Source organism: Taeniopygia guttata, chromosome 8 (genome assembly GCF_048771995.1).
Source record: "Taeniopygia guttata chromosome 8, bTaeGut7.mat, whole genome shotgun sequence".
NCBI lineage: Eukaryota > Metazoa > Chordata > Aves > Passeriformes > Estrildidae > Taeniopygia > Taeniopygia guttata.
Genome location: NC_133033.1, coordinates 1987890 through 2011891, shown reverse-complemented (window position 1 = coordinate 2011891; position 24002 = coordinate 1987890). Strand labels below are relative to the sequence as shown.

General features: G+C 49.2%; 1 protein-coding gene across 2 annotated transcripts; it reads left to right on the top strand.

Moving 5' to 3' along the window:
- The first annotated feature begins 907 nt into the window (after positions 1 to 907).
- PGM1 (phosphoglucomutase 1) lies at positions 908 to 22994 on the top strand. 2 transcript variants are annotated; one of them, XM_002198821.7, is made up of 11 exons: positions 908 to 1218; positions 11632 to 11794; positions 12579 to 12725; positions 13682 to 13807; positions 14339 to 14529; positions 14852 to 15006; positions 15811 to 15926; positions 19104 to 19239; positions 20726 to 20909; positions 21672 to 21806; positions 22759 to 22994. In XM_002198821.7, the coding sequence occupies exons 1-11, from the start codon at positions 973 to 975 to the stop codon at positions 22846 to 22848; spliced, it is 1689 nt and encodes a 562-aa protein (XP_002198857.1). In that variant the 5' UTR covers positions 908 to 972; the 3' UTR covers positions 22849 to 22994. The 2 variants fall into 2 exon arrangements, with proteins under 2 accessions (XP_002198857.1, XP_030135592.3); XM_030279732.4 differs by lacking the exon at positions 908 to 1218 and adding an exon at positions 7705 to 8067.
- Positions 22995 to 24002: the final 1008 nt, after the last annotated feature.

The following is a 24002-nucleotide window of genomic DNA, read 5'->3' as shown; positions in this document are numbered from 1 at the left end:
TCCATGGCAGGTTCTACCTTTTCTGCCTTGGAGGAGGTGAGATTAGAGATCTTGTATCTGCAGAACCTTTTAAAGTTTGTTCCAAATCCAGGTACTACCAATTCAGAAAAAATTCCAGCTTCTCTTTTTAAGGTTGAACAGAGGTACCAGTTTATTTTCTTTGAGGGGAGACGTTTAGGAGAAAAAAATCTCTGTATCAAGTAATTTCAATTTCTGGGACGTTACCCTTTTTTGAGAGCTAGAGCTGTAACAAAATTCAGCTTCTTCAAGGCTTTGCTAATGCTGACCTTCTGTGCCCCCACTTCTGGGGCTCTGGGGGGCTCCTGCTTCTGTGGGGTGGTCACTTGAGCCAGGGCCTGTCTATAGAGCCTGTGGGGACATCCTGCTGCTGGCCACAGGGACAGGCAGGGTCTGGAGCACCTGGGACAGCTGGGGGATTCACCTGGAGAAAAGAAGGCTCAGGGGGGCCCTTTTGGCTCTTCACAATGCCCTGACAGGAGGAGTCAGGCTCTGCTCCCAAGGAGCAGGGACAGGAGAAGGAAAAAGGGAAGACTGGATCTCAGGGAAAATTTCCTGATGGAAAGTGTCTGGTCCTGGCACAACTGCCCAGGGCAGTGGTGGAGTCCCCATCCCTGCATGGATTTAAAACCCATGTGGATGTGGTACTTGGGGACACGGCTTAAGTGGTGACCTTGGCACTGCTGGGGAACGGCCGGACTTGAAAATCTTAAAGCTCTTTCCTAAACCATTCCATGATTGCGTGACACTGGCTCGGATGGAGCAGAGCACCGGGACGCGGAGGTGCTGGGGGCTGTGGCAGGCCAGGGGAGGACAGGATGCTGTCCCCGGGGGCCGCTGCCGGGCGGGGAGCGCGGGCGGTGCCTTTAAGGGGCGGTCGCGGGGCGGTGGCGGCGGCGGGGCCGGGGCGGCCGCGGTCCCCCCCCGGCTCCCGGAACTCTCCCGGCGCCGGCCATGGTGCGGATCGTCACCGTGCAGACCAAGCCCTACGGCGACCAGAAGCCGGGCACCAGCGGGCTGCGCAAGCGGGTGACGGTGTTCCAGAGCAATGCCAACTACACCGAGAACTTCATCCAGAGCATTCTGGCCACCGTGCCGCCCGCTGAGCGCCAGGACGCCACGCTCGTGGTGGGGGGCGACGGCCGCTTCTACATGAGAGACGCCATCCAGCTCATCGTCCGCATCGCCGCCGCCAACGGGGTAAGCACCGAGCGCTCCGGGGCTGCGGGGTGCGCTCCGGGGCTCCGGGGTGCGCTCCGGGGCTCCGGGGTGCGCTCCCCGCCCGCCGCCGGCGGAAATCGCTGGCACTCGGCGTGTCCGCGGCGTGGAAGTAACGCGCTGAGTGACAGATGAGCTCCCGGTCCAGGCAGGAAAACCCCCCCGGCAGCCTCTGCCTGCCTGCGGGAGCGACTGGACATTGGCCAGGGCGGAGGTATGGAAGCAAACATGACTTTGCTCCAATTCCGTCTTCTTCTGTGGTTGTGTTTTCTAGCTAAAACACAAACCAGCGGGCGGAGAGGTGTTGGGAGGGGGCAGCGTTCCCTTCCACAGCACTGGAATGCATCTCCATGCTGGGGGATTCCTTCGTGGGTTAGTTCAGCCCAAGGGAATCCCAGCAGGGAACGTGATGTTGGTGGTGAGAGATGTACTGAAGTCAAGTTTGCAAAGGGAGGCTTTCCCCTACATTAACCCTTTTCCAAAGGAAAATTATCCCCTTCTCCTGGGACACCTGCACCAGCAGCAAACATTCTTCCTCATGCACCACAAAGGAGAGAGGGGCTGAGGGTGCTGGTGCTTCGGGTAGAATCTCAGAGGTATCTATTTCAAATTCCCAGGTGCCCCAATGCCTGTAAATAACTGACTTCTTAGGAAAAAAACCAGTAATTTGTGATTGCCACCTTCTTAGGACATAAAGAAGCAAATAACTGGTTTGGATTAATTTTAAGCCATGTAGAAATTTGTCTTTTGTGATGTGTGACAGCTGCTGAACTCTGATTCCATAGCCCAGCACCCCTGGGTGCTGTGTGCACCTCTGGAAGTGATGGATGGAGCAGCCTTCCCTGATGGAAGAGCAGCAGGCACTGCTTTATTTATTTGTTCTGGGAGGGGGTGGGAGCTGGAACATGCAGCATTCCTGCACACACAGACAGGATCCCTGTGGATGGATCACTGTGAATAAGCAGAGTGGGGAACTTGTTCCCTGGGATGAAGTGTGAGTTTGTGCAGCTTTTTGGATGTGCAGCCAGGGCCTGGTGGGATGTGGCAGCATTCCAGGCACCGACTTCTCCATCATTTACACTTCAGCTCCATGTCAGAAGCAGAGGCCAGGGCTGGAGCCCTGCTGGGGGCTGATGAGGTGTTTTGGGAAGCGTGGAGGGCCGGGAATGTCTCGGATCTTCCCCTGGACCGTGCAGTCACTCACGTAGGAGCAGAGCTGAGCTCACTGCCAGAGCTGCAGCAGCGGGTCCCAAGGGCTGCCTTTGCCGGCAGGAATTTGCCTTGGAGCATTTTATCCATGTGAATTCCAAGTGCTGGGACAGAATTTGCTCTAAAGTCAGAAAATGTTTTGGAAAGGCAGGAAAAATGAGAGGTGGGGGAAGGAAATGTGTGGAAGAATATGTGGGTTGATAGATGAGCAGCAGGTAAAGCCTGGCTAAGTAACCAGAGGTACAGAGGGCACTGGAAACTTGATTACAGATATTTGCTACATTTTAGTGGCTCTGGCCTAAATAAGGCAGTGCAGAAACTGCCAAACTCAAGAGTATCAAAACCCTCTGGTCCCAAGAAATGAGATGACTAAAACCAGAGGGTTTCTTTAGCAAATGCAAAGCACTGGTTTTAAATAAATTTTGATGTGTTTTGGAATGCTTAAGGGATGCTTGGTTTGTGGGGTTTCTCTGTAATTGCAAATATCAGTTCCCTGGTGGTTACCACAGTGTAGTTAAGTAAGTCTCTTAAAATCCTCTTTCTTCATAGTAAATATGAAGTGACTGGAAGTTCCCTGCCCTTCAAAGAGAAGGATGGACAACTTCATTCATGGTAAGAAAGTGCCCTGCAGAACAGGGACCAGCACGTGGGAACTTGTTCCTGCAACTGTGGGTTTGTCCAGGTGCTGGGACTCAAACATCTCCTGATTCCAGCAGCCAGGTCTGGGGGGAAAACTCAGCAACCTCATGTTGAGAAAAGCTGAGTAATTCTAAGAAAACTGCTGGAAAAGTGCATTTCTGGTCCTGAGGATGAAGAGGTGGTTGATGAATGCTTTAAAATCATGTGGTGTTAAGATCTGGTCAAATGGTGCTCTCCAGGCACAGGACAGACCTGAGGACCACAACCAATGATCTTTAGTTTTACAACACAAAAGGAAAGGATGCTAAAATTAGCCTGACTTTTGTCTCCACCAGGAATGGTTAATATAGAACTAAGTATTTATTTTTAAGTAGCAACTACTCTGTTTGTAGTTCTGAGATTAAGGTGTGTTTATCTTATTTTAAAGTTTACATTTCTGTAAGTAAACTGAAATTGTTTGCCATTCCCAGTTGACATCCAGTGTAACCTACCAGCTTTGTTTTGGTGTGTGTGCCAGCTTTCCTTGGTATTATTCTCACATGGTGAGTCTGACTCTTTAAATCCACAAATCAGATCTTCACAGGTCCTGTTGGAGCATCACTGATCAGCAGAATTGTGGCTGTGCAATAATTTTAGGTCAAAAAGGACAGAAACTGTAAATCCAGGTGTGATGATAGAAGCAGCACCAGGCTGATGCAGTGGCATTGTTGCCTCCTGCTCCCCAAATTTACTGTGCCCTTGGTTCCTTCCTAACTGAAGGTGTTTGGAGTGCCAGGCTGTGCCTTGCATGTTAAATAGTGCCTGCTTTTGTTTTATAGCTGCAGGACAAACAGGGCTTTTATTAGAAATGCTGCTCTCTCCCCCAGGAAGTTTGGGTTCCTGCCTTGGCTGCTTTAAGCTTTCTCTCCCCTCAGTTACCCAGAGAAACCAAGTGCTCAAACCTGTTGCATTTATATTTATCACTGCTACCTTTAGTAGCTCCCTTTTTCTTGTGCTGTTCTGCCACAGGTCCCAGACCAGTTCCCACTGAGATCTTCCCTTTGAGTAAAAGCTCCTGGGATTCAAATAATCAAAATAAAGTGCTTATAAAGAAAGTTCTTCCAAAAAACAACCAGGATTAGATGTGGTGATGCTGGATCCTCCAGGCCAGAAGGAAAAACCTCAATTTCTGACTTTCTTATGTTACTGTTTTTCTCAGAGGCAGAAGAGGAAATTGAGATGTGATATCTAAAGTGAGGAAATAAATACCACTTGTAGCTATTTCCTGGCTGCAGATGATGTGGATTTTAGAAGACAGCAGCTGCAGCAACTCTCACAGCCTCTTTTTACACCAGCCTAGACTCTTTTTGCCTGTAAAGTTAATTAGCTTATGTCAGTTTACAGTGGAAGGTGATTAAGTAGTCAGGTTGTCCAGTTTCAGTGCCCCTTTGGAATTTTAAACTCTGCACTCATGAAACTCCAGCTCAGAGCAAGAGCTAAGGTGCTTTGCAGTTAATCTCAGCAAATCCAGCAGGCAGAGTTGAAATTCATCCTACCAGGGATTTAGCTGTAATCTCCTGGGACAATGCATGGGCAGACACCTTAGCTGGGGCTGGGCTGGCTGGGCAGAAATGCCTTCCCCTTGTCAGGGCAAAGTTTGGGACAGGGAGCTGGGCTGAAGAGCTGCTATCCAGGTGTTATTCCAAATCTGAGCTCACCAGGATTGAGAAATGCATCCTGTCATGACCCTGAGCTGGCCAAAATATTGATCAATGCTTCAGATGAGGAGGTGAAATGTATTTTAAAAATAAACAGAGATAGCTTAGATATCAGTAAGAATGAAGAATTCTGAAGTAATGAAAGTATAACATCTACACTTATAGTACATATTCGCAGTACAAGTTGCAGAGTAACAAAATAAACAGCAAGTGTGATGGGTAGAGGAAAAACACAGTTGTCAGCAGCACCCAGTCATCCAGAAAAACATCGCTTCTTCATTTTAAAATAAGTTTGTTTTAAGTGAAAATTGGGAAATAAAGCCACACCAGGAGCACAAGTCCTGAGCTGGAGCAACAGCCCTCAGAGAGGATCTGGTCTGGGTGTGGGAGATTCCAGCAGGACTGGCTGAGGGCATTCTGTAGGGGAGAAATTCCTCCCTGTGAGGGTGCTGAGGCCCTGGCACAGGTTTTCCATGGAAGCTGTGGCTGCCCCTGGATCACTGAAAGTGTCCAAGGCCAGGTTGCACAGAGCTTGGAGCCACCTGGGGTAGTGGAAGGTGTTTTTTGGGTTCAGGTGCAGATTTCCAAGAGCATCCAGGGCTAGGGGCTCTGTCTCACCAGGCTGGGGCCAGAAATCCTGGAGCACTGAGGGAATTCTGCTGGAATCCCTCCCCTTTTCCCTGCTGCAGGGGCTGGACAGCAGAGATAAAATGCAGATTTGGGCATGCTTTGAAGGGCTGCCCATCGAACAGAAGGTTTCACAATCCTGGTGGCTGGTGTGTGCTTCCCTGGAAAGGAAGGCTCAACCCCTGCAAGTGGGACAAACCTGGAGATGGGGACTCATTCCCAGCCCTGCCAGTCCCTGTCTCTGCCACCCAACTTTTCTTTTCAGCTGTTGTAGGAACAGAACTGTCTCTTCCTTCTGGAGTGATTCAAATGTGAGTGCACTTGTGCTGTTGAGATGGTGCCAGATATCTTTTTTTGCCCTCTGGAATCTCTACAGCAACTTCCAAACAAGGATTTTTAATTAATGCTTAATAGAAACAATGTGTTTTACAGCGGGAGCAGCACTCCTTGTATGACCAATAACACACTTGCAATCTATTTCTTTTTCTTGGGCTCCATTTGTCCTGGCATTACCAAATGCCACTCCCAGCAATGGCTGCCTGCACCAGAGTCATCCTTGGCAGAATTATTATTATCATAATATTATTTTAATATTTAATTTAATAGAATGTGCTTCACTTTATGTACATAAACATTGCATGAATGACCCTCCTCCCCTGCTTAGTTTGATTCCTCTGTCTACTCCATATGTACTGAATTACACACAAATCCCCACCCTCCACGGGCTTTTCTGTGCCAGTGAATCCAAGCACATCCCGTGTGCAGTCACAGGAGCTGCTGGGTGTCCTGTGCCCTCCTCCTGTCACTTAATGCCATGGCATTTCCCAGGGCAGCAAGCAGGGAAAGAGCTTGCTTAGGCCTTTTCCTGCCAGGTGTAATTTTGGGAGCTGGATTTTGGGTTCTGTGCCACTAGAGGGAAGCCTGGGCTTTTGCATGGGAGTACAGAGAGCTGCAAGATGCTGGAATAGTGTGGGTGGGTGAAACACAAACCAGTTTTGCTGTGTATCCCAAGCAGTCTCACTGCTAGGGTAAAAGGTGTGTTGGGTCACAGAAACTATCCAACTCCATTTCAATATGCTGATGGACAAATCAGGATCCTGAGGGCATGTTCAAGTGGTGGCCTTGGCAAGGTTAGGATTATCTGGATTATCTCAGAGGGCTTTTCCAAACTTCACGGTTCTGTGATCTTTTTTGGAAGAAAAGATGTCAATTATTGGAGCAATGACAGAACCAGCAGCACAGGGAAGAGTCCCTGAGCACCTTCAGACCTGTCACAATCCAGCTGTGTGTACACATCTCCTTTTCCCTGCCTTCAAGGGTGGGAAAAACACAGTCATTACCAAGTGTCTGTTCTTTAATTGCTCCAGTAATATCTATAAATTGTTTGCAGAGGACTCTGTGTGTTGTTAAAGAGGCTTGGAGGAAAGGCTGATTTTACAATCATGGAATGGTTTGGGTAGGAAGGGACCCTAAAGCCCATCCTATTCCCCCTGCCCTGGGCAGGGACACCTTCCACTATCCCAGGTTGCTCCAAGCCCCATCCAGCCTGGCCTTGGACACTTCCAGGGATGGGGAGTCCACAATCTTCCCTTCCTACATTTACCTTCCCCATGCTTGGGATGATGAGGCTCCACAGCAGTTTCTTGGGATCTGAGTTTCTTCTATTTGTGTTTAGGCTACCCCACAATGAACAGCATTATGGGATGCAGTTTTCCCAAGAATTTGATGTTTTTTTGTGGTTTTAATCTGGATGAGACTTGCTGGGGGTGTTCAGCTGAGGCTTATGAGGCTTTCCAACCAAAGGCTGACCAGCTGCTCATGCTGGAAATTCTCCCTGTGGTTCAGGGAGCTGTGGGAAGTCAGGTTGTCAGGGCAGGAGTCGCATGAGCGAACGGGAGGTAACAGATCTGTTCCCTTCCATTTTAAGAGTGACCTTTAACTCACCAGACTTTGCAAAATAGCTCCAGCAGGATCCTGCTGGAAGTTTGCCTCCAGAGCCCCAGCGTGCCCCAGCCCTGGCCTGTGGATCTGGGAAAACACATCCCAGCAGGGCTGGGCTGCTCCTACCTCCCTGCCTGAGGGAGATCCACAGGGATTGACACTGCTGGGCTCCATGGGATGGCTGGGAGCAGTGCCTGTGGCAACCAGGAGGTGACAGAGAAGACAGGAATCCTTTCCAGTGAGGGACAGCGGTGTGGAATTGCGAGTTCTCCCTGACATTGATCCCCTGCCACAAGTGTGAGGACACGGCTTTGGTTACAGAGGGTGCAAGGAGTTATTTTTGGGTGTTCAACAGCTCCCCCGAACTCCTGGCTCATAGGTGGGCCATTGCTGTGTCAAGGTTTTGGGGGTTAATTTTGCCATATTTGACTTTTTAAATGCATCTGTGTGAAAAAGGGACATGGAAGACGCTCCCCTGCCTCTGGTGACGGTGCCAACAGCTCCCTACAGCGACCAGAAACCGGGAACCAGCGGCTTGAGGAGGAAGACCTTCTACTTTGAATCCAAGCTGAACTATTTGCAGAATTTTATCCAGAGTATATTTTTTTCCATAGACCTAAGGGATCGCCAAGGAGCCTCTCTGGTGGTTGGAGGTGATGGGAGGTACCTCAATAAGTCTGCAGTGGAACTGATTGTCCAAATGGCTGCTGCCAACGGGGTTGGTAAATGTTAAGGGGCTGAATTCCTGTGGGGTGTGGCTGAGCAATGCAGAAATCCATCAGAAATTAGGCACTGTGAGATTTAATTACCCCAAAGGCTTTATTCAACTGTTAATAGTGATGTTTTTAATGGCAGATCAGTTGGGGAGTGTAGAAATTACTGGGTTTTCACTCTAAGTGCTGCAGTTGGGCAGAGAGTGCACGTGGAGAAAGGAAAATAAATTCTGCCTGGGGTTTGTGTGTTCCTGTTTTGTGCTTTGACATGTCCCAAGCTGTTGGCACCTGTGGATTTTTCAGTCTTTCCATGAGAATATAAACCCCTGATACTGTTCAGAAATGAACTACCAGGGAGAGCCACCAGCGTGGCAAAGGAGAAGAAACAACCATGTTTTGCTTTTCTCACCAGGTGTAAGTTGTGGCAGTGGGATAAATGCTTAAGGAGCCTTTGAAAATTGATATGAGAGTTAGCAAGTGAGTGACAGCCTTTATAGGGAGCTCAGTTGTGCTGGAATTCTGTGTTTTGGAAGCGGAGCAAGAGGCTTGTGTGTTTGTGGTAGATCCTGATTCATGCAATAGGCTTTGTCTTTGTTTCTTTCTGCTTTTTAAAAAGAAAAGGCTCTGCTGTCTACCCTGGATCTCTCAGTGCAGAACAAACTTTGTGCAAAGGAACCTGGATTTTAGGAATTTGACAAAAAACATGACTAGGACAGTGTAATCAATAGTGAACGGGAAAATAGGATGAGAGATTTTTCAATCTATTTTCCATCTTGTGGGGGGAAAAATCTTCAGGTATTGCAGATTAATGTCTTCCTTTGAAATCAGTGTATAGGCAGAGCAGAAGAGCTGGAAAATGTGCACAGAGCCAGGCTTGGAGTGCCTGACACCAGGACAGTTCTGCTGGTGAGGGGAGATCAGGCTCATCTTCACCAGCTCAGACTTTGCTCTGCAGCAAAGAGAGATTTTCCTGGGCCCAGGTCTGCCTAAATGGGATTCTGAGGGTGGTTTGGCTATTTTCTATGGATTTTTCTCAGTCTGGCTGGTGCCTGTCAGTGTTGTGCTCAGGGTGTGGAATTGGTGGCTTGGGCTGCACTTCCTGCACAGAAAAGGCTGCAGGGGTGGGCTGGGGACACCATGGAGCTGCACTCACCAACTTCCACGGGCTGGAAAAGTGTTCCCAGTGTTCCTGGGGGGAGGAGGGGCTGCAGGAGGTCCCTGTGTCCATCCTCATTGGGCTTTCAGTAAAACCAAGGTGGAATTATTGCCTGGATGGTTTTGAAGTGCTGTAACCCAAACTTGCTGCACGAAGTGGGTCTGTTTTGAGAAATCCATGAAAGGTGTTTGTCCATCCTTGCAGGCTGAGGTTTTCCTCATAAGAAATTCCACAGACTCAAAAAGGATCATGTGTAAATCATTCAGCACATTGTTACACTGTTAACCTTCCCCAGTGGTTACCACAAAGAATTCAGAATTGGATGGGGTGGGGAATGGCAGCTGAAAACCTTTGGAAGCCAAGGAAGACCCAAATCACAGAGCAGCTCACATGGAAACCAGTGTTTCTTCCTTTCCTTATTTTCCCCTTCTTCTGCAGCATTCCTGGGGCACTGATGCCCAGGGGTGCTGCAGAATGTGACCCTCAGAAGGAAACTGGGGAGCAGGAGGGAGAGTTTTGGAGAGGAACTTGCGTGAGGTCCCATGAATTCTCAGGGAAGCTGAAGGAGCAAGGTTTGGAGGCTGGAATAAAGCACAGGACAAGGGTGTCTGAGAATGAGGGAAAAGCAAACCCTGCATCAGATGAAACGTGAGGTGCAATAAATGAGTGATCAGTGTGTGGGCACAGTCAGGGCTCCAGTATGAGCTGCTGTGGGCAGCTGGAGGCAGAGCCCTCACTTTGGGTTTGTAAAGTGCTTTTTCACATTTCTGCTGTTATTTGCTAGAAGTGCAGCTCTGCCAGCAGCTGGGCTGTGACAGCTGGGCTGGGATGGGCAGCGAGGTTGGGGCTTAGCACCTGGCAGTGCCAGGGGACAGGAATCACAGCCATCCATGCCCTTGGCTCAGCACCCACCACAGCTTGGGAATGCTCCTCTTGATTCCTGCTCCAGCTTGTGATGGAATAAAATCCCTCTTTTCCCAGTCTGTTCTGGGTCTGGCCCCCTTGGTTAGTGCAGAGGAGTCTGGTGTGGTTTTAAATCCTGTCACCTCATCTGGGGCTGTGGGAAGGAGTGTGTTCTTCCAGGGAATTCTCCACCTCCTGGTTTATTGCCTGGGTTCTGAAGCTGGTGTATTGCTCAGCACATTGTTCTGGATCCAATCTCAGAGATATCCCTGGATTTATAGGAAGGAGGTGTGCTGCCCACTGCAAGGAAGAACCTGCAGCTGCTCCCAGAATGTTCAAGTTTTGTGCTCTTTTGGCTTCTCTCTGCCCCATTGTGTGTTTTGAAGGCAAGTTTTGATACCACAGCCAGAGGGAATGCTGGTTTTTGTGGTGTTTAATGCCTGTGGAGAGCTCAGCCCTTCAATACATCCAAGTGCAGCATTCATGGAGGGAAATGCTCCAACAGAGCGGGGCTGGATGTGCTGTGGGGAGCTTTGGCAGGAACAGGGCTGTGCTTCACCTGTTGGCAGAGTTTGGGGCTTGGGCTAGAGGTAAGAAGTAAAGGTAAGAAGACTTTCAGAAAGCTGTGAAAGCAAGCCTCAGAAACAGAGCAGAGAAGTCAGAGCTAGCTGAAAATAGAGAAGTTATAAAAGTACAGCAAGCAAGGACATGAAACAATAGTTTGAGTTTTAGGCTAGGCCAAGATAAACCTTAAGACTGCAGAAAAACATGCTTAGCAAGATAGTAGGTTTTAAACTTAATAATTGTGTATTGTGTATTGTTAATAGAAAGCATACAAGCAAATATAGTGTGAAGCAGATGTAGGTGTGCTTTTAGTGATTGGCTAGAACAATTATCTGTAAGCTTTAGCAATATGCTATTGGCTAGAAAGTTTTTAAAATGCTCTGTACCAAACAAATCTTTGGCTGCTGCTGACAGGACATGAGTTGTTGCCATATTTCAAGTGTCTCAACCATGTCGTGAGACTGATGCCACAAGGAGAATATCCCAGCAGTCCTGTCCCGTTTGTGCAAACCTCCAATATTGTCAGTGCAATGGGCCAAGACTGGGCAACAAGTTACATGAACTCCATGCATTTACAGAAGGCTGATTCATTCTCTTTATTATGAAACTCATTGCTTTTTTATACCCTAGTTCCCTACACGTGGACTTGATTAATTTAATTAAATTTAATTTTAATTAAAACGCTATCACCACTGGTTAATTAAGAACCACCCTTTGGTAAACAAATCTCCATAACACATTCCACATGCTCACAATACCAGGTGTAGCAGTTAAGATGAGAATTGTTTCTCATTCTTTTCTCTGATCCTCTCACAGCCTTTCCCAGAAGGATGCCTGGGAAAGCTGTCCGTCTCTGTGGCCAGAAACAGACAGTGTGGCTGCCACACCAGCACAGGCTGGCTTGGGGCTTTGCCCTCAGAGAGTTTTTGTGCTCCTCCCCTCCCAGATCGGGCGCCTGGTGATCGGGCAGAACGGGATCCTGTCCACGCCGGCCGTGTCCTGCATCATCCGCAAGATCAAAGCCATCGGGGGCATCATCCTCACGGCCAGCCACAACCCCGGCGGGCCCAGCGGCGACTTCGGCATCAAATTCAACATTGCCAACGGAGGTCAGGCCCCTTCCTGCTGCCTCCTTCTCACTCTTGTTATTGCTGTTTATTTCTTGCGTCCACCCTGTGGGATTAAGCCCTTTTCTCACCCAGAGATGGGGTAACTGAGGCATTTTAAAAACTTTTGTTCCATTTTCAACCCAACCGTTTGGTTCCCTTCCAACCCAAACCATTTTCAGTTTCATGGGAAGGGTGAGACAATACAGATGTTATATTCACTCTATTACAATCAGAAGCCAACTATTTCCTAATTACAGTACACTGTAAGTGTTTCTTGGCCTATCAGCTTTAGTCACACCATACTGTAAATCCCTTAAAGCCAATCCTCTAAAATTACCCCTTGTGGGTCTTACTACAATGCATCTTTCACTGCTCTATTTCTCTAAAGTATCTGGTCTTATTTGCAAGGCCACACATTGAAATTTTTTTCTAGTTCCATTTCTCTCAGCAATGTTTGTCCTATTACTAAATCAGCATTTCTCATCTCAAGGTTTGCATACAGATGCACACTGTGTGAGCCTTCTGTCAGGCTTTGAGAATTCCCTACAATTCATTTCCCTACAATTAATTTCCCACTCCACTTGATAATCCAATTTTCTGTTCATATCCCAGGAATCAGATCCCTGAGCATTGATTTCCCTAGTGGAGAATGTGATGCTCGGGTCCCCTCATTCCCTGAGGTTCCTGTTCCATTCCCAGCCCAGGTCTTTGCTGTATTCCTGAAGTTCACTCCTCTTGCAGCTGGACTCTTTAACATCTTCCACTTGCCCATTTCATTTTGCAGGTCCTGCTCCTGAAGCCATCACAGATAAAATTTTCCAAATCAGCAAGAAAATTGAGGAATATGCAATTTGCCCAGATCTCCAGGTGGACTTGGGCACCATTGGAAAGCAGCAGTTTGACTTGGAGAACAAATTTAAGCCATTTACAGGTAAACAAATGTTCCTCCTCTTGGCAAGGCTGAGGAATTGTGGTGTTTCTGTGACCGTTCTGACCTCTCCTCATCTGTTGCATAATCCCGGTGAGGACATTGCTCCTGGCATTTATTTATTTGTTGATTTTGATTGATACCATTTTCTGTCCTACAGAAGTTTCTACTTCAGTAGCAAAACCTTGATCCATCAAACTTCCCTAAAATCAAAGGATGCTTTTTCTGTGAGCCAAACATGTACTTGAAAACAGAAAAATGCAGTTACAGTGCATTTTCCTAATTAAAAATTGCTGAGTTTAATCTTTCAACTGACTTTTTTCCATTGTTTCACATATAAAAGTTGTTGCTGTGAGTGGGAAAGCTGTTACATTTTACATGTGACTTTTGTCAGTCAGCAATGAAATATGAAAATAAATCAGAAAAAGACTTTTTAAAAATACTGCAAGTATTTTTTATCATCTCCTGGTGCTTGTAATTAACAAAGAAATAAGTTAAAAGGTGATAAAAGTTGGTATTTCTCTCAGTCTCTATTTCTTTGTAGAGGGATTTTTATGCTGTATTTTGTTTTTATGTTGACTGCAAAGGTGCAGCTTTTTGAACTATTAAGTTCACACTTCCCATTGACTTTAGTGGAAATTAAAGATCTGATTTATATACAAATTTTTAAATTTAAGTGAAGTGGGATTGAGCCCTCTGGAAGGAAGTCCAGGGAGCCTTAACTGGGAGCAGAGTTTGATTTTTTTGGTCCATTTGTGATCTGATTAGCAGGGAGAGCCTGTAATTAAATCCCTAATCTAGCCCCATTATTCCTGTCCCTATTCTGATTCTCTGGGATGTCCAAGGCCTTTGTGCTGAGCCTTGGCCCTTCACTCTGAGGACCCTCAGCCCAGCAGCAGGGCTTGGTTATCACAGTCCCAGGCTGTGAGGGTTGATCCCTGGCTCCTGCTCTTTTCCAGTGGAAATTGTGGATTCTGTGGAAGCCTATGCCGGCATGCTGAGGAGTATCTTTGACTTCAGTGCCTTGAAGGAGCTGCTCTCAGGGAAGAACCAGCTCAAGATTCGCATCGATGCCATGCACGGGGGTAAAAAGGGCAGGGCTTGGGGCACTGTGGGGTCAGGGGTCCTTGGGGATTTGTCACCTGCTTCAGACAGGAATTTATATTGCAACTGTGGGGTTTGGTTTGTAGCACACTGGATTTTTATTTTCGGGAGCAAACTTTTTATGTCTTGTGTTATTTTCTTCTGTCAAGTGCTGTGTTTCGGGGGTTGGAATGAGCTGATCTTTAAGGTCCCTTCCAACCCAAACCATTTTAGGATTCTGTGAAATGTTTCATGCAACCCTGAAATGGTTTGGGCTGGGAGAGACCTTAAAGCTCATCCAGTTTCACCCCTGCCATGGGCAGGGACACCTCCCACTAGCCCAGGTTGCCCCAAACCCTGTCCAACCTGGCCTGGGACACCTGCAGAGATGGGGTGGATTTTGATATGAGCTCCTAAACCAAAAACCACCCAAAGTGACCCAAACTGAGCAGCCTGAGGTGGGTGGCACTGTGGCTGGTGCAGAGCTGCCTGGAGGCTGAGCCAACCCTTTCCTCTCTGTTTTGCTGACACAGTTGTGGGCCCTTATGTGAAGAAGATCCTGTGTGAGGAGCTGGGAGCCCCAGCCAATTCAGCTGTGAACTGCACCCCCCTGGAGGACTTTGGGGGACACCACCCTGACCCCAACCTGACCTACGCTGCTGACCTGGTGCAGACCATGAAGACAGGAGAGTACGACTTTGGAGCTGCCTTTGATGGAGATGGGGTAAAGGATCTGTTCAGAATTCCCCTTCTTCCCCTCTGACCAGCTCTGGAGACTGAGGTGCACCTTTTCTCTCCTCTCTCCTCTGTAATCACGAGTGAAGTGAACCACTCACTGCAGCTTGCCACACAGAAATAGTTGGATGCTCTTGTCAATAATCCCAAACTGTATTTAAATAACTTCAAAGCTGTGAAAAATCAGCAGGAAGGCGAAACACTATGGAGACGCTACTATGTAATTTTCAAAGCTCTGTGTTTGTTTCAGAAAACCTCTGGGAACTGTTGGGTTTTAGGGAGCTGAGCTGTGCCTGTGCTGTCTCCCCCAGGACCGGAACATGATTTTGGGCAAGCACGGCTTCTTTGTCAACCCCTCTGACTCGGTGGCTGTCATTGCTGCCAACATCTTCAGCATCCCCTACTTCCAGCAGACTGGGGTGCGCGGCCTGGCCCGCAGCATGCCCACCAGTGGGGCCCTGGACAGGTAACCAACCCCCCTGGGGAGGTAACCAACCCCCCCTGGGCAGGTAACAACAACCCCTGGGCAGGTAACCAACCCCCCAGGACAGGTAACAACCCCCCCTGGGCATGTAACAATCCCCCTGGACAGGTAACCACCCCCCTGGGCAGGTAACAACCCCCCTGGGCAGGTAACAACCCCCCCTGGGCAGGTAACCAACCCCCCCTGGGCAGGTAACAACCCCCCCAGGACAGGTAACAACCTCCCTGTGGGCAGGCACAGGGCAGGGAGCCCTGCCAGGGCACGGTGTGCCCCTTTCCTGGGGTTTCACCCTGACCCATCCCATGCGTTTGCTCCAGTGAGGAGCGTGGCAGTGCCAGGGCAGCAGCAAGGTTTGATGGGTTAAACCCTGCCTGGGAGGTTTGATGGGTTAAACCCTGCCTAGGGATGTGGCAGAGCTGGGCTGAGCTCTTGGCTCGTTCTCTTCCCTATAGATAAACCCAAACAAATTACTCTGCTAACCTTTCTTTCCCTTAAATTTGATAGTGACGCTTTCTTGGTGAAATGCTTTGAGATTTGCAGCCTAAAATCACTTTGAAGAGCTGTGTGTTTGTATCTGTTCTGTAAATGCACGTCCCACCCCTCTCCCAGATATCACACAAATAATTAAAAAATGTGCTATCTCCCAGATATCACATGAAATAGAGGGATTTTTCTAAAGCAGTGGCATTCCTTGCCTTCAGTGGCACCCCAGGAGGGCTGCTGATCTCATTTCCCCAGAGAGCACCAAGAATCCAGGGATGTGACTTGGCCTTCTTACCTTGGCAGGGTGGCCCAGGCCACAAAGATTGCTTTGTATGAGACTCCAACAGGCTGGAAGTTCTTTGGAAACTTGATGGATGCAAACAAGCTGTCTCTGTGTGGAGAGGAAAGTTTTGGGACAGGTAAGTCAGCATTCCCAATTTCACCCATGATGGTGGTGTTCCTCCTCTTCGTTGTTTATTCCTTAGAGCTTGGGGTTTATCTTTCATCTGCAGTTGTTAATACTTATAAAATACTAAAATATAAAAAAGTCTTGGAGGAATTGGTGTGGAAATGAACACAATGCTAAAGGTTTTCTGAGGTAGGAGCTCCTTCTCCTCCAGCTCTCCAGGAAGGCATGTGGAGATGGAAGTTTGGGGGCCTCTTTAGTAGCCCAGTCACTGAGTCTGTGGGGATTAAATGCAATGCTAAATGTATTTTTCAACTCTTGGTGGCCAGGAAAACCTTCTCAATGTTTTCATTTCTGGAAAGAAATACAGTTTGGAGCACGGAGTTTTATTAGGGAAGGTTTCAGGTCACTATTAAATCTCTGAGCTTAATAGGGCCCTCATTTTCCTGTTCTGAAAACAAGGTATGATTTATAAAGTTTAAATTAACACTTGCCTTTGAACAGTTTAAGTGAGCTATTGAGTTACTGAGAAACAAAGTGAGCATCACAAGGAATTTCCTGGGGGTGTGCAGGGAAGTTGATGGGAGCAGGATTTGCTCCAGGTCAGAGCAGGGTGCTCAGGACAGTCAGGATTCCCAGGAGGTCTCTGCATTCCCTGAGCTCTCCCTGGCATCTCCCCTGTGGTTTTGTGTCCTGCCTGTGGAAATGGGACCTTCCCTGCAGGCAGGGCTCTGAATCAGCACCTGATTCCTGTGCAAAGGCTGGGTTTTATCTGGTCTGAATTCTCCCTGAGATGTTGTTTTTCCTGTTCTTTAAGGATTTCTGGTGGGATATGCAAGGCACAAGATCCTGAGGGAATTTCTCACTCAAACCTTGTGTGTTTCCATACCATCATCCCAGAAAAACCTTTTCACTTGTGTGGGGGTGCCTTAAACCCCCAAATACCTGGATTGAAGTGCTTTGTGGAGCTGGGGTGCACAGCTTGACAGGAAAGGATTACCCCAGCTTTCCTGGGGCTGAGGAAATGGGATCACAGCTCTGGGGGACAGCAGGCTGCTGTGGGACTGAGCAGCCTCCAGGGGCAATTTTTTGCAGTCAGATATTACTCTGATATCTGACGGGGATTTGGCTGTGGGTTGGAAGAAAAGGTGAATTTCAGAGAACTTGGTATCTCTGTAAGGAAATCTTGAAGTAAATAATGAGTGAGGAAAGATTCTGGAGTTTTGCCCTGAGTGATTTCAGCATCTGCTGAGTTTATATCCTGGACCTTGGCTAATGAGAGGGTAGTGGTGCCTCAGGAGATAAATAAAACCAAATTCCTGGAGCTGCTGATGGGAGATGATCTCAAATGAGCAGCTCCCCAAAACTGTTTCCACCTTTGTATGAGCAACAAGCTCAGTTTCTCTCCATCCCTAAGGGACTGCCTCCCAAAAATCAAAGTGATTCCAGTCTGAGAGAGGTTTGGGATTTTGGCCAGGCAGCAGCACATCCAAGTGGTGGGAGCTGAAGCAGTTTGGGGGAACAGATTGGGAAAGGGCCCAGGAGAGTTGGACTCCCCTAAAATGCAAAGGGGTTTGTCCATGTGGCAAATGCACTCAGGAAGGAAAAAGGAATGAAAAGGGGTGAGGAGGGTTGGCTGATAGGAAGTTAATGAGGAGCTGTTTGGAGCTGGACAGAATGGGAGTGTTGAAAGGGAGAGAGGTGAAGGAGCAGCCAAAAGACCCAGTAAAAATTGAAACAAACTGTGAGGCAGTGGGACTGGAGTGCAGCAGCAATTAGAGTAATGCGACATGACAGAATTCCTGCTTGCTTCCTTGGGTATTTTATGCCAGCAATAAGTTGATACATCACATGGGACTGGTGTTTATTTAGCATTCCTCTCCATCACCTCTGCCCAGCTCTCTCCACCCTGAGGGACCGTGGGGATAAATTATGGCCACATCCACAACATTGGGATTTGTGCAAAGCACCATGTAACCCCTGCCCTGCCCCAGCCCTTTCCCAGAGGATTCCCACTCTGGCACTCCTTCAGAGGGTGGCATGGCAGCTCTGGAGTGCTCCTGGCATTTCTTTAATACCTGTTTGGAGGTTTTCCAGAGTGGGAAGGAGAAAACTTTGCAGCTGTGGGGCAGAGGGTGGAACCAGCAGGCCAGAGGCAACCGAGTGTGGGCTGGGTGTGCTCTGGGCCATCTGATCCCATTTAATTTGGGGGCTCTGTAAGGTCCAGCCCCTCTCAGGTTTCCCAAGGGATCAGTGCTGTGTGATCCCACGTGCTTCCAGGGCAAGGCTGGGCTGGCTCTGGCTGCTTCCTGTTCTCCTTGCAGTGCCAGCTTTAGGGGAATCACAACAGGAGGCAATGGGCACAAACTGAGGCCCAGGAAATTCCACCTGAACACAAGGAAGAACTTCCTTACTGTTGGGACAGATTGCCCAGAGAGGTGTGGATTCTCTCTTGCTGGAGACATCAGAAATCTGGATGTAATCCTGAGCTCAGGGATGGCCCTGCTTGAGCAGGGAGGCTGGACCCACTGTGGTCCCTTCCAACCTGACCCATTCTGGGATTCTGTGAATCCTCCTTTAGCCAAGAGAGGGACTTTGCCAGCCCCCAGTGAGAGCAGGCTGGAGGCTCTCCTGGTCTCTGCAGGTGCATGGAGCCTCTCCTTGCCCTGCTGCTGCCAGCCCCATGGCTGGTGCTCCCTGCCCTGCTGCTCCTCTCCCTGTTCTGGGGTGATTTTGGGGTTGTTGGGGTTTGGTTCCTCAGGAGGGCTGATGATCCCCTTGGTGCTGGGCCAGGAGATGATCCCAGGGTGCTCCTTGGCAGACAGGACACAACAGCTGCTGAGGATTTGATGTTCTCCTTGTTGATGCTCTCCTTCTCAAGCTGCTCCTTTGCATTTGCCTTTTGTTTTTTATTTGATGCCTTTTTCACTGTGCAGTCCCCATTACTTCCTTGGGAACAGAGCTGAGGGTGTGTGAACAATGAGTGTGGGTGTTTTAAAAGCTGCTGAGTGTTTTATTTGGGCCGGAGCTGGAGCAGGTGAGATCCTGACCCATTTTAATGACACAGCAGGGATGGAGCTCTGGAAATGCCTCCCATTTGTGAGCTGTGCAGGGGGAGGGGGGAGAGGAGATGAGGTGGGGACTGTGGTGTGAGGAGTGGGAATTGTGTCTGTGCTGTGGCTCCCCACAGGCTCCGACCACATCCGAGAGAAGGATGGGCTGTGGGCAGTGCTGGCCTGGCTCTCCATCCTGGCCGCCCGCAAGCAGAGCGTGGAGGACATCATGAAGGACCACTGGCAGAAGTATGGCAGGAACTTCTTCACCAGGTGGGGAAAGTGCCCCTGACACCTCCCATTCTCTGTCCTGCAGCAGAGCAGAGCCCTGATGGCACTGCTGTGTCACCATCAGGTTGTTCCTGTGTCATTCCACTCCCCAAACACTTGGCAGCATTCCTGGGTGCCATGAAATGTGATTCACCATAACCCTTCATGGTGTCCAGCTTTGGGTTGTTACTCCAGATGTAAATCTGGTACCAAAGTCTGGATATTTTATAGGTGCAAAGCACCTTTTTTTTCTTTTAATTGAGATTTTTTTTTTCTTCAAGAGTATATTTTGCCATGGGATCAATATTCTTGAGGCCCCACATCACAAGTTAATTTGTGATATCTTCAGTGACAGCAGCATCTCACGGAATGGATGCCCAGCCCTATTGCTGTTGTTTACCTGGCTGAGTTCCTGTCCAGTCCCCAAATATTCAAATTTAAGCTGCAGTAGACACGGAAGATGGCAAGGGAAGGAATGAGAACCAGCCTGCACACAAGCAGAGGTGGGAACACTGTGAAAGCATTAGGCAGAAATCTTTTAGGTTGGAAGATCTATGTGAAAATTCCATCTCAAGTTGCCAAGTGAAAGAACTTGCCCTTCCTTTGTTTCTTTTCTTTCTTTCCCCCCCACAACTCACCAAAAAGCCAGCACACATCTGAGGCATGGAAACCTGAGGAAAAATGCCAAAGTCTAGGATGAAAAGGCAGCATTTTAGCACTCGAGGTGTGTGTGCAGAGCAGGCTGAGTGCAGGGGTAGGCGGGTCAGGCGGCAAACAGAGTGGCACAAATCCTGCTGGCAGCGGGAATGCGGAGCCTGGGATCCTGGAGTGGGCTCCAGCCGCTCTCTGCTGCCTCTCCTACCCAGGCAGGGACATCAAAGCTGGCACTGGACGTTTTCCTGCTGCAGTTACAGCTGCAGTTTGCTGGGGGGATGCACTGAGGGTGTTCACAGTAACCACGAGGGAGCTGGTGGGGTGGTGTGGGCACAACTGCAGGAAATTCTTGGCATCAGTTGGATCTTGGCCCTGGCCCTCGGCCTGTGATAGTTGGTGTGAGACAGCACTTTGTGCTTTCATCTCCTGGCACCAAATGCCTGTGATGTGCTGTGCAGTATCCCAAGGATTTGTGTGGATGTGATGTAGTGCTGCACATGGATCCTCCCCTCTTTCCATAGAATCCCATACTGGATTGGGTTGGGTTGGGAGGGACCTTAAAGCCCATCCAGTGCCACCCCCTGCCATGGCCAGGGACACCTCCCACTGTCCCAGGCTGCTCCAAGCCCAGTCCAACCTGGTCTTGGATACTTCCAGAGATCTGGGGACAGCTTCTCTGGGCAATGTGTTCTGGTGCTTTGATGTGCCTTTTCTGCCTGTCCTGCCCTCCAGGATGGGAGCAGAGAACGCCCACAGAGCTTGAGAAGAGCATCCCAAACCATCACAGCTCATTGCATCCTCCCTCCCTAACCCCTGTGTGTGCTGCTGGCTGCAGGTACGACTACGAGGAGGTGGATGCAGACGCTGCCAACAAAATGATGAAGGATTTGGAGACGGTGATGTTCGACCGCTCCTTCGTGGGGAAGCAGCTGTCGAGTGGGGACAAAGTCTACACAGTGGAGAAAGCCGACAACTTCGAGTACAACGACCCCGTGGATGGCAGCGTCTCCAGGAACCAGGTGGGCACAGCCTGGCCTGGGCTGAGCTGGGACTGTTTTCTCCATGTCCTGTTTCCATCTAGAGCAGTGGGTTGGGAATGCTGTGTCTGGCAGGCGCTCCCTGGCTCTTGTTTCAGGCTCTGCAGTGTGGGTTAGGATGGGCATTAATCCCTCTGGGAGTGGGGAGAGGGGAATACAGGAGCCTTCTGTGGCTCCCTGAAGAGGAGGGAGGGTGCAGGTCAGGCACAGCCATGCTGGGTGATGCTTGTGAAGGCTGACCTAAAACAGAGACTAGACAGAGTTAAAGAATAAAGTAGGGATTTATTAAAAGGATTTCCTCCATGGATCCACCTTGGGCAGCACACGAGCCCAGCCAGGGCTCCACCCAAGATGAACCAAAATGGTCACAAAATGGATGACTAGTCACAAAGTCTCTCACTTTGATCAGTTTTGCTCCATTTGCATCTTGGAGTTCATTGTCCAATTCCAGCTTTAGCCCATGACGTCCCATGCTTGTTTTTTTCTCTTGATTTTGCTGTTTATGCTCTTGGGGCTGAGATTTGGATCATTTGTCCTTGGTGCCCAGCTGGAGCAGGAATTGTTTTGTCTCCCTGCTCTGTGAAGGGAGCTCACCATCCCCTAATATCAATCTCAGAATTTCACACTAAAGCAGCACAGAATCTGAAAAAGACAAAAGCCAAACCTGAGGCACCATGGGGATCATGGAAAAGCCCTTGGCTAGCCAGGAGCCCAGAGCTGAGAGTTTCCCTCCCTCCCTCCCAGGGCTTGCGGCTCATCTTCTCCGACGGCTCCCGCATCATCTTCCGGCTGAGCGGCACCGGCAGCGCCGGGGCCACCGTGCGCCTCTACATCGACAGCTACGAGAAGGATGCTCAGAAGATCAACCAAGACCCACAGGTGGGTGCTGCACCTCACTCCTGCCACTGCTGGCTGCCAGTGTTCTGTTTTGCTTGGAGCTGTGTGGATGTGCCAGAGGTTTGTATCTTTCATGCCAGTATAAATGGGATTATTTAAAAAAGCTCAGTGTGGAGTAAGTATTGTGGGAATCCCTCCACGGCTGCCTCTGCCACAGCACAGTTTTCCTGTCTGTGTAATCCCTGTGCCTGCTTTAAAAAAAATCAGTGGATCACAGGATGCAGGTGTACCTGAAGTGAGACTGCCCTGTTTTGTACCGAGTTCAGAAAGTGTTTTGCAACATCATTTACAAATGCTGCTGAGCTCTTGTAGGCACTGGAGGAGAACAATCCTCCTCTTGTATTCAGGTTTAGCCTGGATATCAGGAAAGGGTTTTTCACTCAGAATATGGTTGGACACTGAAGAGGCTCCCCAGGGAATGGGCACAGCCCCAAGGCTGCCAGAGCTCCAGGGATGTTTGGACAACACTCCCAGGGACAGGGTGGGATTGTTGGGGTGTCTGTGCAGGGCCAGCAGTTGGACTGAATGATCCTTGGGGATCCTTCCAACTCAGGATAGTCTCTGATTCTGTATTCCCCAGCAAACACTCTGTGGGCTCTTTGTGCCTAACTTACTCTGCCATAATTAACAAAAAGACTGAAAATCCCCCATTCTGGGGGTGGAGGGGAATTGAGGATTTACTTGTCCTGTGCTGACGTGGAATTTGGGATACAGCAGAGGGAGAGTGGCAGCAGCACCACTGGAGCTTGGGATTTTCTCTGAGCACTGCATCCCTGTCCCTGGTCCCAGAGCTCAGGTTGTGAGCCCCAGTCAGCCTTTGGTCAGGAGAGCTGAGCTTTGGGTGTCCCAGCCTGACCTGGATGCCGAGGGATGCGGTGTGGGAAGGCTGCATGTGCAGCTCTGCAGTTCTGAGCCCTCTCTTTCCTCCCTGCAGGTGATGCTGGCACCTCTCATTTCCATTGCACTGAAACTTTCCCAGCTCCACGAAAGGACCGGCCGCTCGGGGCCCACCGTCATCACATAGAGCCACCCTGGGCTGCAGTGAGCACTGGGGCAGCCCAGCCCCTTCCCCTGGCAAATTGTCACTAAAAGAGGAATGTTGATTTTATCCCTGTATTTAAGAACACTGTTTTGCTGCTAAGGATAGCCAATAAACCCCAGCCCTCAGCACCCCTTGTCCCTTATGCTGCTTCTCTTTGTCCCCAGCACTGCTGGAGGTTGGGCGTGGTGCTCCTTACACAAGTTTTGGGGCAGCACGTGGGCTCCTGGCTTTTCCTTAAACAAAAGGCTCTAGGAGTAACAGGGGACACTAAATTCTTCAATAATTCACAGGCTTTTTTTACTACCTTGGAAACTTTCCTGGGAAAGAAGCACAAATACTTTATCCCAGTTTGGATGAGCTTGTTTGGTTGAATGGGAACAGTAAGAGCCTTGGAATAATCAGATTTACAGGCATTAATGTGCAATATCTTATCCAAGGGCACAGAGAGGGTCACTTTGGAGACAGCTGTAGCTTGGTTTGATGTTAGGGCTGTGCAGCTGCCCCTTCCTGCCCTTTTCCTGGAAGTACTCCCATCAGTGGGGCGAGTTTAGGTCCTATCCCCTCTTGGTTTGCTTGCCTTTGCCACTCAAATCCTGCAATCTCTGTGTCCCATCTCATCTTCTGCACAGGGCTGAAACTTAGGCTGGGTCCCCGGGCAGGCCTGGGGGAGCAGCTCTATTACCCAGGAATGTGGAACATCCCACCCTCATCCCTGCCAGCACCACTTCCAAGGGAGGCTGGATGTGCTGACAAAAGGCTTTTTATCTCACCTGTGCACAGGTGAGGGGTCTCTGCTGCTCCATCTGCACTGACAGTTCTGCTGGGGGAGCTGCTCTGCTGTGGGGTGGATAAAAACCTTCAAAAAGCAGATGCAAATAAGTCTAAAAAACGAGGTAGGGCCCAGGAAAAGCCTGTGCTGAGGCTGGGAGAGCTTTGTTTTCCATGCTGTGATCCTGTGCCTGCCCAGTGCTTCCCTTGGCAGGATTGTTCCAGAGGTTTCCCTCCTGGCTGGCTGCAGAGCACTAAATCAGGAAGCTGGGATTAGTGGGGGAAAAACAATTTGCCTGCTCTAATTTGCCTTTCAAGCATTGTGAGAACAAGTGACCCTGGAGTTTATGGTTGGCCTCTTGTTAAAG